General features: G+C 42.9%; 1 protein-coding gene and 1 long non-coding RNA gene across 10 annotated transcripts in view; one reads left to right on the top strand and one right to left on the bottom strand.

The window, feature by feature from the left end:
• The window catches only part of RYR2 (ryanodine receptor 2), a 756,877-nt gene that overhangs the window by 740,526 nt on the left and 2,876 nt on the right, over positions 1-13,475 (top strand). For all 9 annotated transcript variants that reach the window (XM_053910232.1, XM_053910224.1, XM_053910226.1 and 6 more), the window contains 4 exons: positions 1,428-1,562; positions 9,214-9,370; positions 11,302-11,366; positions 13,017-13,117. In XM_053910232.1, the coding sequence (XP_053766207.1) occupies positions 1,428-1,562; positions 9,214-9,370; positions 11,302-11,366; positions 13,017-13,117 (458 nt within the window). The remainder of the gene's footprint in view (positions 1-1,427; positions 1,563-9,213; positions 9,371-11,301; positions 11,367-13,016; positions 13,118-13,475) is intronic.
• Positions 5,069-13,475, bottom strand: part of LOC109248858 (uncharacterized) — a 41,010-nt gene continuing 32,603 nt past the window's right edge. Inside the window, exons 4-6 of the long non-coding RNA XR_008425042.1 lie at positions 7,330-9,468; positions 5,906-5,986; positions 5,069-5,420 (exon numbers count right to left, since the gene is read on the bottom strand). This is a non-coding gene — a long non-coding RNA (uncharacterized LOC109248858). The remainder of the gene's footprint in view (positions 5,421-5,905; positions 5,987-7,329; positions 9,469-13,475) is intronic.

Consider the following 13,475-nt stretch of genomic DNA (forward strand, 5'->3'; position numbering starts at 1 on the left):
ACATAAATGTGGAGGTGTTAGCACAGGCCCCGGCACATACAAAACACCGCGGAAAATAGTTAAATTTTTCCTAATATGATATTTACTCCATTTGATACCAGAGGGAACTGAAATGTGTTTCAGAATCCTGATGCACTAGTTACAATAGTAATAAAACACAAGATGCTGCGTTCTTAATTTGATGTGACATTTAAAAATTGGAGATCATGTGGTCTTTTCTCCACTTTTAAATTGGACAGAAAGAATCACAATGTTTCATACTTGACAAGGTCATACTCCAAGGACTTACATACTGGCCTAGTTCCAGATGATCAATTTATGTTTTAATGGAGCCCAGTTGTAATGTGAAAACTTTAATTATTCATAAACTCATTATAGAAGCATATATTTATTGATTCATTCGCTATCACCTGTCTACTGGGAGTAACACATTCTATATTCGTTATTTGGCTTAACAGAGTCCTTCTTTTCCAGAATTTTGTAATTCAGCATATTTTTAAATCCATGTCCCCCCAAACACGTGAACTATGTCCATAGTTAAGTTCATATGAACAGTTATCATGATTTTTAGTTTCCTAAATTTCAACACATTGTTGTTCTATATGTCACTCTAACTTTTGAATGTGACTATGACATCAGCAAAAAGTGTTTATTCATTCATAGTATTGAGCCCCTGACATATTTAAAGAACTGGAGATTCTGAATCTCTTGTGTATTTTCACACAAAAGGTTTGGCTTGCTTTCAATTCACTTCTAAAATTTTGGGAGGATTATTCCTTCTTTTTGAGATATCAATTTTTGACTTACAGAAATATAGAGAGCTTAATAGTCCTCATAATAAGATGTGCAGAAATTTATAGTGGCATTGTACTTCATTTACAGAAGTGAATTAAGCCCTCTATTCAGATAACATATTTTCTCCAGATAATTGTAAAATTATTTTTGAAGGACTTAATATATGCTGCCATGGTCAAGAACATAGGGATTCATTGTAATTAGAGGAAGTAGACACAAAAAATAATGCATTTTAGTGTGTTTAGATTTTCTGTGATATAACCAGAAATATATTTTCACCAACTTGGTGAAATTCTTATTTTCAGCACATACATATTATGATCAATTTGGATGTGAAAGTCAATCAGAGTTTATTCATATTCCAGCTGTAGTATGCATTCATTAACCAATTAAGTAGCCAACTTTTGCATAAAACAGTCTGACCACTTGATAAAATAAAGAGCATATGGAAATAAATTTCCCCACAGAGGGGGGTAAGAAAGGTATGGTGTGAGGTATGGATCCCATTAGTTTCTAGTCAATAAATCCAGGTATGTGCTCATAGAATTCTCTCCTCCCACACTGATGTTGAACATGCCAGTCATATATGCCTTGCATTTCTAATGCATGTTCTGTGTCACATTGCTTTCCAGCTTGTATTAACTGTTGGCTTGTTAGCTGTTGTTGTATACCTATATACTGTTGTGGCATTCAACTTTTTCCGAAAATTCTACAATAAAAGTGAAGATGGTGATACACCGGATATGAAATGTGATGATATGCTAACGGTAAGTTCATACACTTTGATCTCATATGAGTGAAAATTTCTCCTGCTTCTTCAGTATGAGTGGTTGTGTAGTTACTCTTTAACCTTGCAGAATAGAAAATAGCGTACCCAGTAAAAAAATTGTGTGGCTCTTTAAAGAATCAACAGTTTTCATTCTTTTGCAGAATGTAAAGGACCGTTTCTGCCATTTTTTTACATCTGCCGTACCAGCCTGATAATCAGATTTTTTGCATAAAGGACTTAGAGCTGGAAGGATTAATATAAACGCTTTAGCTGAATTGGTTCATAGATTCCAGGACAGCGGTTAAAATTATTTCCTTGGAGAGTATTTTGAACCCTTAGTTATCTGTGTACTTTCATGATATTAACTGACATCACTGAAGCCCAAAATTAGATCTTTTACTAGAACTCTTAGGTTTTGCTTAAATATTCAGTACTTTAGCTTAAATTACCCTTTTGGTCTTGGTTTTAAAATCAATGGATGTCCAAGCTTTCATATTGCTCTACCCCTGTTCCTTAACCTGCCCGTCTAATATTGGCGAATCAGAAGTTATTACAGGTGACTGTAGATTGTACTACCCCTGTTCCTTAACCTGCCCGTCTAATATTGGCGTTCCAAGCTTTCATATTGCTCTACCCCTGTTCCTTAACCTGCCCGTCTAATATTGGCGAATCAGAAGTTATTACAGGTGACTGTAGACTGTAATTTCCAATCTAAGATTGGAAATATGTACCTCTAGCTGAAATTAGATTGGAAATATGTACCTCTAGCTGAAAGGAGATGAATTCTTCATTGAGCACCAAATTAAAATACCTACATAGCTGGGGTTAGTGGTGTAAGAGACCAACAAAGTGACAGTAAAATTACTCTAGAAAAAATAAACACCCAAAAGAGTAATGAGAGGGAACTACTACTGTTTTAAAAACTAATACTTAAGGCAGGTTTTGTACTAGAGAATGATACATGTGTGGGACAGAATAGAGAGTCTAGAAATACATGCAGATACACTGGGAAATTAAAAGTATGATAAAACGTGGCTTTTGAAATCATGAAATGAAAAAGAATTCAGTAAATGGTATTGGTACCATGGATATGCTTTTGGGGAAATTTTGATAAAAATTGATACCAACCTAGTTCTTTAAATCAAAATAAATTCTGAATGGGACACATATTTTAATGCAAAAAGAAAAGAATAAAAATTATAACAATTTGACTTTTGAAATAATAAACAATTTTTAAAATTTTACTTATTTTCTTTAAAGAAAATTTTTAATGCTTATTTATTTTTGAGACAGAGACAGAGCACAAGCAGGGGAGGGGCAGAGAGAGAGGGAGACACAGAATCCAAAGCAAGCTCCAGGCTCTGAGCTGTCAGCACAGATCCTGATGCGAGATGAATCATGGGAGATCATGACCTGAGCCAAAGTTGGACGCTTAACTGACTGAGCCACGCAGGCGTCCTTGAAATAATAATAATTTTTAAATGGGGAAAGGTCTTTCTAAGTGTGTCATAAAACCTAAGATGCATGGGGTCCTAAACAATTACTTTAAAAAGGAACAACACTAAGCGATGTCTTAAAGACAAATGAAAAACTAGGAAAAATATTAACATAGGGCCAGTGTCCTTAACTTACTAAGTACTAAATCACATCACTAGGAAGTAAACCAATAGGAAAAGGAACAATCAGCTCGTGGTAAAATTCAGTCAGCTTACAAATTGACAAAGATTAAAGAAATGCAAATCAATCAACTGCCATTTCATATCTATCAGGTTTGCAGAATATTCAAGTTTGTTAATACCCACAGTTGTTGAATCGATGGAAAAACTGGCACTTTCATGAACACTTGTAGGGAATTCAAATTAAGACAATGATTTTACAGAAAGTTTGCAATATCCATCACATTTTTCATTGTACTTACCCTCTGACTTGTCAGTTCCACTGATTGTATTGATTTAAATGTTTGTTTCCAAATATGCTCCTGTGGGTTTAAGGATACTTGCTACTATCACAAATTAGAAATAATCTAAATTATATCAATAGAGTCCCGATTAAACCCACTATGGCAAATCCCTATCATGGAAAAGTAGGTAGTTGTTTAAAAATAAGACAAATCTGCACATGCTGATATAGAAAGACATACAGATTGCATTTCAGTGGGGAAGGGGGGGCAAGATCTTGAACAGTGTTATGATAAGATCCTGATTGTGTGCACACATACACATGCTAGAATGTACATATTAGATACACTAGAATATGTACACGGTGTTTCTGGAAGAATACATGGGACACTGTTAACAAGGGTTCCTACAGGGAGTAGGACTACAGGTTAGGGAGAGAAGAAACTTACACGGTAAGGGATTCGTCACTGGTAGTGACGTCCCCCAGAGTCACTAAACATGTGACACTTTACCGCCAGTAAGGATCCTTCATCTCCTCTTGTGAGAGGTGCCTTTAATACCCACCTTGCCTCTCTACCCGGTGACTTCAAGACTTGGGGTAGCAGCTGGCTCGAGGCAGGGAGGGGAGCAGACAGCTGGAGGAGTCAACAAGGCACAAAAGGGAGTCAGTCATTACTAACACCAGACAGTTGTGACTCCAGGGAGATTCATTTCTCTTCCAGAAGCACCCCCTCCCCCATGGTTCTAAATCTCAAAGTCCACCTTGGTTGAGTCAGAAAGTTTAGCGAGGTGATTCACTGCCAGAGGGTGTGGTGCCCGCTGAATCGCTGAAGATTGCTGGAAAGTCAGGATGACTTCAGGTAGTACTTTTGAGTTGGCATTGGGAATGGCGGGGCCTCACTTGCCCCCCTCCTACCACAATAAGACCCCTGAAACATCCAGGTGTCTCCTTCTAATGTCATGAGTCATGTTTGACCCTATTCAATTATGCTGATAGTATCCTTGGATGACTACATTTCGAACATCACTCTTGGTATGAGTTTCCATTGCTTTTGTAAATCTTACCAACCAATGAAATTGACAGGAATCCAGGCATGGTTTGAACAACAAGTGAGTTAGGAAGACAACGAACTGCCTTTACCTGGTTGGCATGACCTAGTTGCATGGGATGTGTAGAGAAGAGGTAGAGAAGTTTGCCTCACTTTAGGGTGAGGAAATAAGGCTTCTTGATGTTTCGACCGTGGCCTCAGGACTGAGCTAGAGCCTGGATTTTGTCCAGTTTAAGGGATTTCTGCCCCTACCAGTGAGACTACCTACAACCAGGTCTGTTCTGGGTGTTTCTAGCTCTACACATAACGGTAAGCTTTGTACCTTGCCTTTGGGTGGGGTGAGGTTGGGGGCATCATGAGGATGTACCTTAGATGTGTCTTCTTGCAAAAGAGAAAACTCAATTCCAAGCCACAAACAACATCTCAGCTCCCATACTTCTGCCAGGCGGATCAGGCACACAGGAGTCTGTGTAGCTTTGCACATGCTCGTATCCAGCTGATTGTTCTTAAAAACGATCACATCAGAGGCCACATCACCTAGATTTACCTTACAATAGTTGGTCTCAAAACCCCTTTTAATTTGCCTCTTATTAATACTTGTGCAGCAAGGTTTGAACAAGCCGACAACATTTAAAATGTAACTGCTCACTTGTAGTAGTGCTCGTTAAAAGTCAAGGCTTAGCAAAACCCGGCAGCTAGCAAGACAGAAGTACGGCGTAGGAAGTGGTCACGCTTAATATCTTGCGTGTATCTCTCAAAAGAGAATCTTATGTTTACATCCGTCTCTAACAATTAGTCTTCACAGGGTGAAGTCGAGGATTGTTTGCTTGAGATGGGTTTTCTTCACTCATGCCCTGTTTTCTCGGCAACATCTGAGTTTCCAGTGCCTTCATTGCTTCTGGTAGTTTCCTGGCATATGTTAGGAACATTTTAGGTTTTCACAGCGATGTGGTTCACCTGCCAGTGTTTCATGCCTAACAGCAGGTGGCGCTGTAGCTACAGTTTTAGACTGTGATGCTACATGCCTGCCTGCCCACCTACCACCTGCCTCCTCCTTCCTCCCTCCCCTTCCTTCCTTCCTTCTTCCCTCCCTCCCTCCTCCCCTTCCTCCCTTCCTTCCTTCCTTCCTTCCTACACTTTCCTTCCTTTCCTTTCTTTCTTTACTTATTTATTTAGGATCATGGTGTTTTAAGCCTGAGAATCTAATTAAACCATCAGTATCCTGAGAGAATTTGAACCTCTTCTCCAAGAATGTACAAGGAGAAAGTGCAAAATGATCCAAAGTTCCAAAGCCCCAGGCAAAAAGATGATTGTAGCTAACTAGCCAGGGAGACTGACTTGGCCTATATAAAGACATTCATCTCCAAAGGGGTGGTCCTTTCACCAGGACTCACCAGGGCATCCCTTTATGAACCGCAGCTCAATGAGGCCACCCTCATATCCCAAGTCAGAAACTGCAGGGAAGGTGTCCAGACCTGTTGTGTTTTTTGGGAAAAACTTACCAGGTGGTTGAGAGAACGAGTTACTCCTAGGGAAGTACGATCCCCAGCTCAGGGGATTGTTCTAAATTACTTATTTTACCCTACCCTCCCAACAAGTAATCTCTGCCAGTCTCTGTCTCTGTCTTTCTCTTTCCACTTTTATTTCTCCCCCTATTTTTTTGGGGGGGGGGTTGGTCAGGATAAAGATCTCGTAAAGATCTTCACTACTCCACCAGAAACTGTCCCTCCTCAGTATTTCCTAAAGCTGTCATAAATAGTGATTAACCCTGGAATGAATCCACTCGGGAGATGAGTGGGTAGGGGAGAAACCATAGAATATTAAATTTGGAGAATAACTGACTGCGTATTCCCAGTGTTGGTAGCACCAGGCACCTTCCTTCCTCATGACTCAGATTCTCTGAACAAAGTATATGGGTTTGTGTCCCAGAATTACTGCTTTCTATTCTCCAACTCTGATGTTCAGGTTTAAGCTGCTCCTGTGAAAAGGAAGGTGAATGAGAGATTTTCCATTTTCAGGAGCAGAATGATCATCTGACAACTAAAAGCCTGACAGCCCTACGTAGGTGGATGTTCACCACCCTACCGCATATTCTAGCCACCCACCTGCTATATCTGGGGATAACCAGGTAGTGAGATTAAGGTTGGGAAAATCAGTATCAACATCCCACAGGTGAACCTGGAATTTTATACTTTTAAAATCTGGTAGCTTACTAAGCCTAAACAATCCAATGCGTAAGACTGCCTATCTTTTCAGCATGGCCAGAGTCTATTATTGAAATATGGTGGGAGCCCTTTTGTCAGCATCAGAGCTTTCACAGAATGAAGGTGAGCAGAGAGACGTGGATGTTGCTAGATGGCTGACAGGAGACCTGAGAAGTAGGAGACATTTGCTTTGGTAATTTAGCCTCATTCCATGGTCCTATCTTCAACTGTGCATGTCTGGAAACTAAACATTCTCTTGAGGACTCACATTAACCAGGCTCCTAAGAGTCAGATGTATGAGTCAGAACACCAACATCCTACTCGTTAAGAGTTCATGCCGCAGGAGAACGCATTCTCTTCCCTAGAGAAAAACTCTATGGGCACCTGGGTGGCTCTGTCAGTTAAGCGTCCGACTTCAGCTCAGGTCACGATCTCGCGATCTGTGAGTTTGAGCCCCGCGTCGGCCTCTGTGCTGACAGCTCAGAGCCTGGAGCCTGCTTCACAGTCGGCGTCTCCCTCTTTCTCTGTCCCTCCCCCGCTCACACTCTGTCTCTCTCAAAAATAAATGAACATTACAAAAATGACTTTTCTGGCCTGTGAGAGAGACCCCTTACCTGAGCCCCAGATGGTTCTTGGTTGGGCAGCGACAGAGCCGCCCTCTGATCCTCTTCGTTCACTGTGTGCCAGACTGACAAACCTCCTTCCTGAGTGACCCAGTCGTTATTCGGTTCTGATCATTAGATTCCAGGCATCTGCTCCAGGACACTTTCTGTGTGCTGCATCTATCACTATATTAGCTGTTGAACTATGAGCATTTTGGGGTCAACTTGCTGTCTGTCCTTTGTGCTCTTTGGGGTCATCTGAGAATTTGAGGTTCATGGGCTGAGACAGTGAAGTCTCCATGAGAACACCGATCAGTCATGACTTTTCACTCTTCATTCACCGCCCCCCCTCCACCCCAGTGATGTGTAAGTTCCTCTCATGTGCTGGACATTATTTTAGGCCCTGATAATAGAGCAGTAACCAAAGTCATTCTTCTTGTAATGAAGCCAGTTCAGTGCAGTGAGACAGATCACGAAGCATCAAAATTAGGTAAGTGGTAGGTACAGGTTTGGAATTCAGGAAAGAGACCCAAGGTGTAAACAGAAAAAATTTGTACGTCATTGGCACAGAGATGGTACTTAACTGTGAAGGTGGGGACATTCCTCTAGGAAGAACTGGCCAAGGAGGCTGAGAAAGGGTGGCCAGAAATGTAGAAGATGACCAGGGGATTGTGGTGTCTCCCCAAGTGAAGACACTGTGTCAGAGCCTTTGCCCCTTCGTTAAGGCAGATGGTGGGTAAATGTGTTTTGTACTCACGGATGACATCAGTTGGGTAAGTCGGAGTGTCTGAAACAGTCTAAGAAGACCTCGTGGAGGAAGGCTTGTTACCTGAGGGTGAAAAGGAATGGGATAAGAAAGGGAAATAACTGTTTAAGATGGGAAGGAAATGCAAACCAAGAACTAGAATCGGGAGTTGTTTATCTGACAGGCGTGGATAGAGTGCAGGGTGGTACTTGGGAGCAGTAGCCCATCAGTGGAGAGGGATGAAGCGTCCCTGAATCTGAGGCCCCGACCTGGAGAGTCTGCCCTTATCCTGAAAACAGATAAAACACTGACGCTTGAAGCCACTGGCTCTCAGCTGTTGCGATTTTGCCCTCCCGGGGACGCTTGGCAACGTCTGCAGACGTTTTTGGTTATCTACAATGAGGCGCTCTTGGCATTGAGTGGGTAGAGGCCAGGGATCCTTCTAAAACATCCTACAATGCACGAGACAGATCCCATCCAAAGAATTATCCGGCCCTAAATGTCAACGGCACTGAGGCTGAGAAACCCTGCCCTCTTCTGCAGTGGGCGCTTGGAGCTCTCCTTCTAATTGGTTGCTTTAATGTTTCAGATTCTTAACAATGAGCTGTTATTTCCTCCTTGCTTCTCCCCTGTCTTCTTTCTTGTACACATTAGAGTAGAAACATTTCAGCATCGTATTCCATACATGACGGATGAGGGGATGGCGTTATTGGGTCTGGTGTTTTCCTAGCTTAATTTCTGAGATTCCATCTTATTAAATATTGAGGTTTTCCTTCCTCTCTCCTCTGTCTGTTCTGATCAAAGAAAAAGAAAAAAAGAGCAGTGTGATTAAATATAGCTTTGTGGGCCTTAATGTGATCTTAATGGGATTACCTTATGCCAGATGCTAGTGAGGTATTTTTCATCCCCTGCAAAGTGTGACAGAAGGTGCGAGGCAGAGTGTCGTGTCGAGTTTTGTTCAAAGGACAGCAGAGTGTAAGAGCCACGTGTTTGCATCATAATCACAAACGCTGAAACAAAAAGAGGCAATGTAGAAGGCAGAGATGGTCAGTTTCCAGAGTGAGGATTAGCAGCTAGAGAGAGAGCCTCAACTTTGTTCAATGTGCAGATGGGCAGCGTCTCCAGGAAGTGACTGTGTCTGTCTTTTCCAGTGCTACATGTTCCACATGTACGTCGGGGTACGTGCCGGAGGGGGTATCGGCGATGAAATCGAAGACCCAGCAGGCGACGAATATGAGATCTATCGAATCATCTTTGACATCACCTTCTTCTTCTTCGTGATTGTCATCCTCTTGGCCATAATTCAAGGTGAGCATCCTCCTCACTGGAGTTCAAGAGGATCTAGAATTTGAGCCATTTATTGTTCAAGTTAACACTTAAGGGCAGGTCAGAATGTCAAGTGCTATCTGTAAAAAGGCAACGAGAACTTTTCTGTTCAGTGTTTCTCCATTAGAAATCTATAGGGGGGTATCAAAGGGGGCCCTGGTAAGGGGGAAGTCGGATACAGATTTCTCTGGACTCTTTTCCCATTACCTAATGGAAAGAGCACTTTCTTTGCTGTGACTTTCTGCCCTGCCACTTATTAACTTTATAATGTTGGGTGGGTGAGCCATTTAACTCCTTTTGAGGGGTGCCTGGGTGGCTCAGTCAGTTAAGCGGCCGACGTCGGCTCAGGTCATGATCTCGTGGTCCGTGAGTTCGAGCCCCGCGTAGGGCTCTGTGCTGATGGCTCAGAGCCTGGAGCCTGCTTCAGATTCTGTGTCTCCCTCTCTCTCTGACCCTCACCTCTGTCTCTCTCTGTCTCAAAAATGAAACATTAAATTTTTTTTTTAAATAAACATTAAAAAAATTGTTTTAATTTTTTTTTAAAAAAAGAAGTGATGTACATGTGAGTACTCAGCACAGTATCTGATGCCTCATAAAGAATCCTAAGGCTATCGTTGAGTACCTGCTATGTGCCTGGCACATGTTATTAACTCATTTTACCTTCATGCACCCTGTGAAAATAGTGGTGTTATTTACATTTGAAGAAACTGAGCCATAATACGTCTAAGTAACTTGGCCAAAGTGCACAGTCAAGAAGTGTCAGGGCTGGAATCCAAACCCAAGTTTCTGGACCCAGAGCCCTCAGTTGAAACCAGAGAAGCCATCAGGGTGCCTGGGTGGCACAGTCGGCTGAGTGTCCAACCCTTGGTTTTGGCTCAGGTCATGGTCTCATAGTTTCCTGAGTTTGAGCTCTATTGGGCTCTGGGCTGACAGCACAGAGCCTGCTTGGGATATTCTCTGTCTCTCTCTTTCTGTCTCTCTCTGCTCCTCCCCCACTAATGCTGTCTCTGTCTCTCTCAAAAATAAATAAGTTAAACTTAAAAAAATAAATAAATAAAAACCAGAGAGCCATATTAACTTACCAGTTCTTCCCTTTACCCTAAGGAAACTTGGAATGTGGTGTTCTTCTCCCTCAGAAAAATCACTCTTGCTGCCTTTTTCTGTTCATACGTTTATCCTGGCTTGAATTAAATGTCTATAAATGTGTTATTATCCTCTAAGCTCTGCAGGCACAAAACGGTACTTTTTGTTTCCAGTAAAGTACATGAACAAGTCGACAAGATTCATAATCCATCCTTTTGTCTTTACTGAGTGTAACAATAACATATTTTGTAAGAGAGCAAACTCATAAAACACTCGGAAAAAGATGTGCAGCCAGTAAGTCACAGGAGGGAAACGAGCTGAGAGGAAACAACGCGGTGCAGTTAGCTCCTGGCTGACACAGTTAATAACAGGCCGGCAAGTTTACTTGTGAGGAACGTGTAACGAGAATGAGTGGAGGCAGATTCCTCAGTTCATGGTAACGTCTGATTTCCAAATCGGTACCTGAAAATGTTATCAGTAGACTTTCCTGCGCTTTGCCACCAGAAATCTCTATTGTTCTTTCTTGGAACAACGTGTCGGCTAACATACCAGGTGCACGTGCCACGTTAACGAGCGGTTTTTCCTGCCCTGTCACTTTGTTTTGAAACCCCCTTCTCGGGGACGGGGTAAGCACAGTACCCGCTGTGCTTCTGCCCCCCAAGAGATAACGCTGCTGCCCTAGGAGGAGTATCAAGTGTGTGCTCACTCACGACTTCTCCCAACCTGGCTGTACATTTTCTCTTTCCTTGGGAGGACTAGCCACGGGGCTGTGAGCTTCATTATTATTCTCTGGTTGATAAAGATTCGAGTGTGTTTTTATTTAACACCAGGTTTAATTATTGATGCTTTTGGAGAGCTAAGAGACCAACAGGAGCAAGTCAAAGAAGACATGGAGGTGAGTCTTGCCGCGTCTGACTCAGCTGTGTTGTTGTTGTTGTGGGCATTCATTTTTCCTACTGTCTTTATCAAAGAATCACGGCCGTGGGAGAAAGTAGGAAAAGGGCATGAGCGATGTGTGACTTCCTCGGCCCGTTTTCCATCCAGGCAACGCATATCTTGTGGTAGGCAGGAAACATGGCGGACGCCGGGGGCGTGCGAACAGTAATGTCTCCTGCTCCCTGAGGAGAACCACCCATTCAGAATGATGGATTCACTGACAAATAAGTAAACAGGAAATTGCAGAGCGGTGTGTTGAACCCTTTATAATAACTCATTGGAGAGATGTATAGTGTAACGTACAGCCTGTGGAAAATCAGAAATGGGTTTTAAGTAAGGTGATGGGGTTTGGCAGTGCATCAGCAACTAACAAGATCAGGGGCAGGGAAGTGGGCTGGGAGCATGTTTTAGGCAGTTGATGAAGCTCTTGCGAAAGACGTCCACCGAAGATGTAGGAACCAGATGGATTCAAGCAGTACGTAGGAGTTGGCATGACAAGCAGCGGGTGATTGTCCAGATGCAGAGGTGAGGTGTTTGGAGCAAGCGGGGACGCTACCCAGGTTTCCAGAGTCACAGCGATAAGTAACACAGAGGAGGGGCAGGTTCGTGGGTGAAGCTGCGAAGCATGAGCCTGTTAGTCAAGACATCAAATGGTAAAAAGACCTGTTGCCTTTCTGAATGTGGCCTTCCTGCTGTCCACAGTTGTTGATCAATAAGGCAGAGGGAATTGAATAAATTACCTTAATCGTCTTGAGTCCAGGCCCTAGAATCTAAGGCATCATAAACATGCCTCCGATGGCATTAAACAGTTGCTAATTTGCAAGCACGATGAGCATCTGGAGCCACACGAGGGCAATAACTATCACATTTGCTTGAGTTGATACATGTGAAATTCTCATAATGAAACGGGAGGCCTGCTTCTCCTTAGCTTTTGTGTGCTGGTCCTGCACACCACGGCCCTAAGCAGGTGCTGCTCTGAGAGATCTGGTTAGAACAAGCGAGGGGCACAAAGAGCAGGCGCCTCATTCCTGGAGTAGAAAGTTCTGATGATGACTGTTCATTGGTTAATTCTGCACTTTAGCTCAGTGCCTGGCCCGTGGCAGACCCTCTCTCAGTCATTGATCGAACACCCCACAGCTTGATATTTGATTTGGCTCTCCCCAGATGGGAGTAATCTGGACCTTCCCCCCTCCCCTGGGTCATCAGACTTTGTTCCAGTAGGTACCAAGCTGGTAGTTTCAGCTGAGGGCACACTGAGTCCCGTCTACATAACTCGAGTTAATGTCATGAACAAGACTGATGGCTAAGTCTGGGCACTCTCACTTAAGCTGGAGGAAATAAGGAAAAGACCGTGCTTTTCGGCCATCGTGATCCTGTACGCTTCTTCCTACATGTGAACTTGTTGCTGGTACCTATGTCATTTAAACCTCCAGCCAGATATAGTTGTGGCAACAGTTAAATTAGCGTTCGTGTGCTTGGCACAGCCTTCTGTCGTGATCTTCTACAAACATCGAGTAAGCATAGCAGCTGCCCCCTAAGTGGCGAGTTGTGTGTTCCTTTGTTTTGCTTTCTGAAATCTGACATGTAAATATTTCCCTTTGTCTTCTAGACCAAATGTTTCATCTGTGGGATAGGCAACGATTACTTCGACACAGTGCCACATGGCTTTGAAACCCACACTTTACAGGAACACAACCTGGCCAATTACCTGTGAGTGTGCCTGACTCAGACTCTCCAGCCCCTCCTTATACCCGCCAGTGCCCCCCCGTTAGCAAGCTTGAGAAGCAGAAGAGACATAGCTTCCTTTCTTTATACTGTTGAACTCAGGCTTCGTCTATCTCTTTGAGAGAAAGACCCACAGCTAGCGGTCCCCTTGTCCTCAGGAGGTATGTGTACCTGGTATGCGGTGTGGTATCAGACGAGTATGTGATAAGAAAAGAACTTGCAGCCCTTCATGTGAATGATACCTTCTAGAACACGAAATGGAAAGGTGCAAAATGATAAGCGAAATACATGCTCAGCCTCTCAGAGAGCCTTGGCCGTGTTTCCCATTTCAAGAAGGCAGACT

The sequence above is a fragment of the Panthera pardus genome, unplaced genomic scaffold, assembly GCF_024362965.1.
Source record: "Panthera pardus isolate Hobbes unplaced genomic scaffold, ASM2436296v1 HiC_scaffold_22, whole genome shotgun sequence".
Lineage (NCBI taxonomy): Eukaryota > Metazoa > Chordata > Mammalia > Carnivora > Felidae > Panthera > Panthera pardus.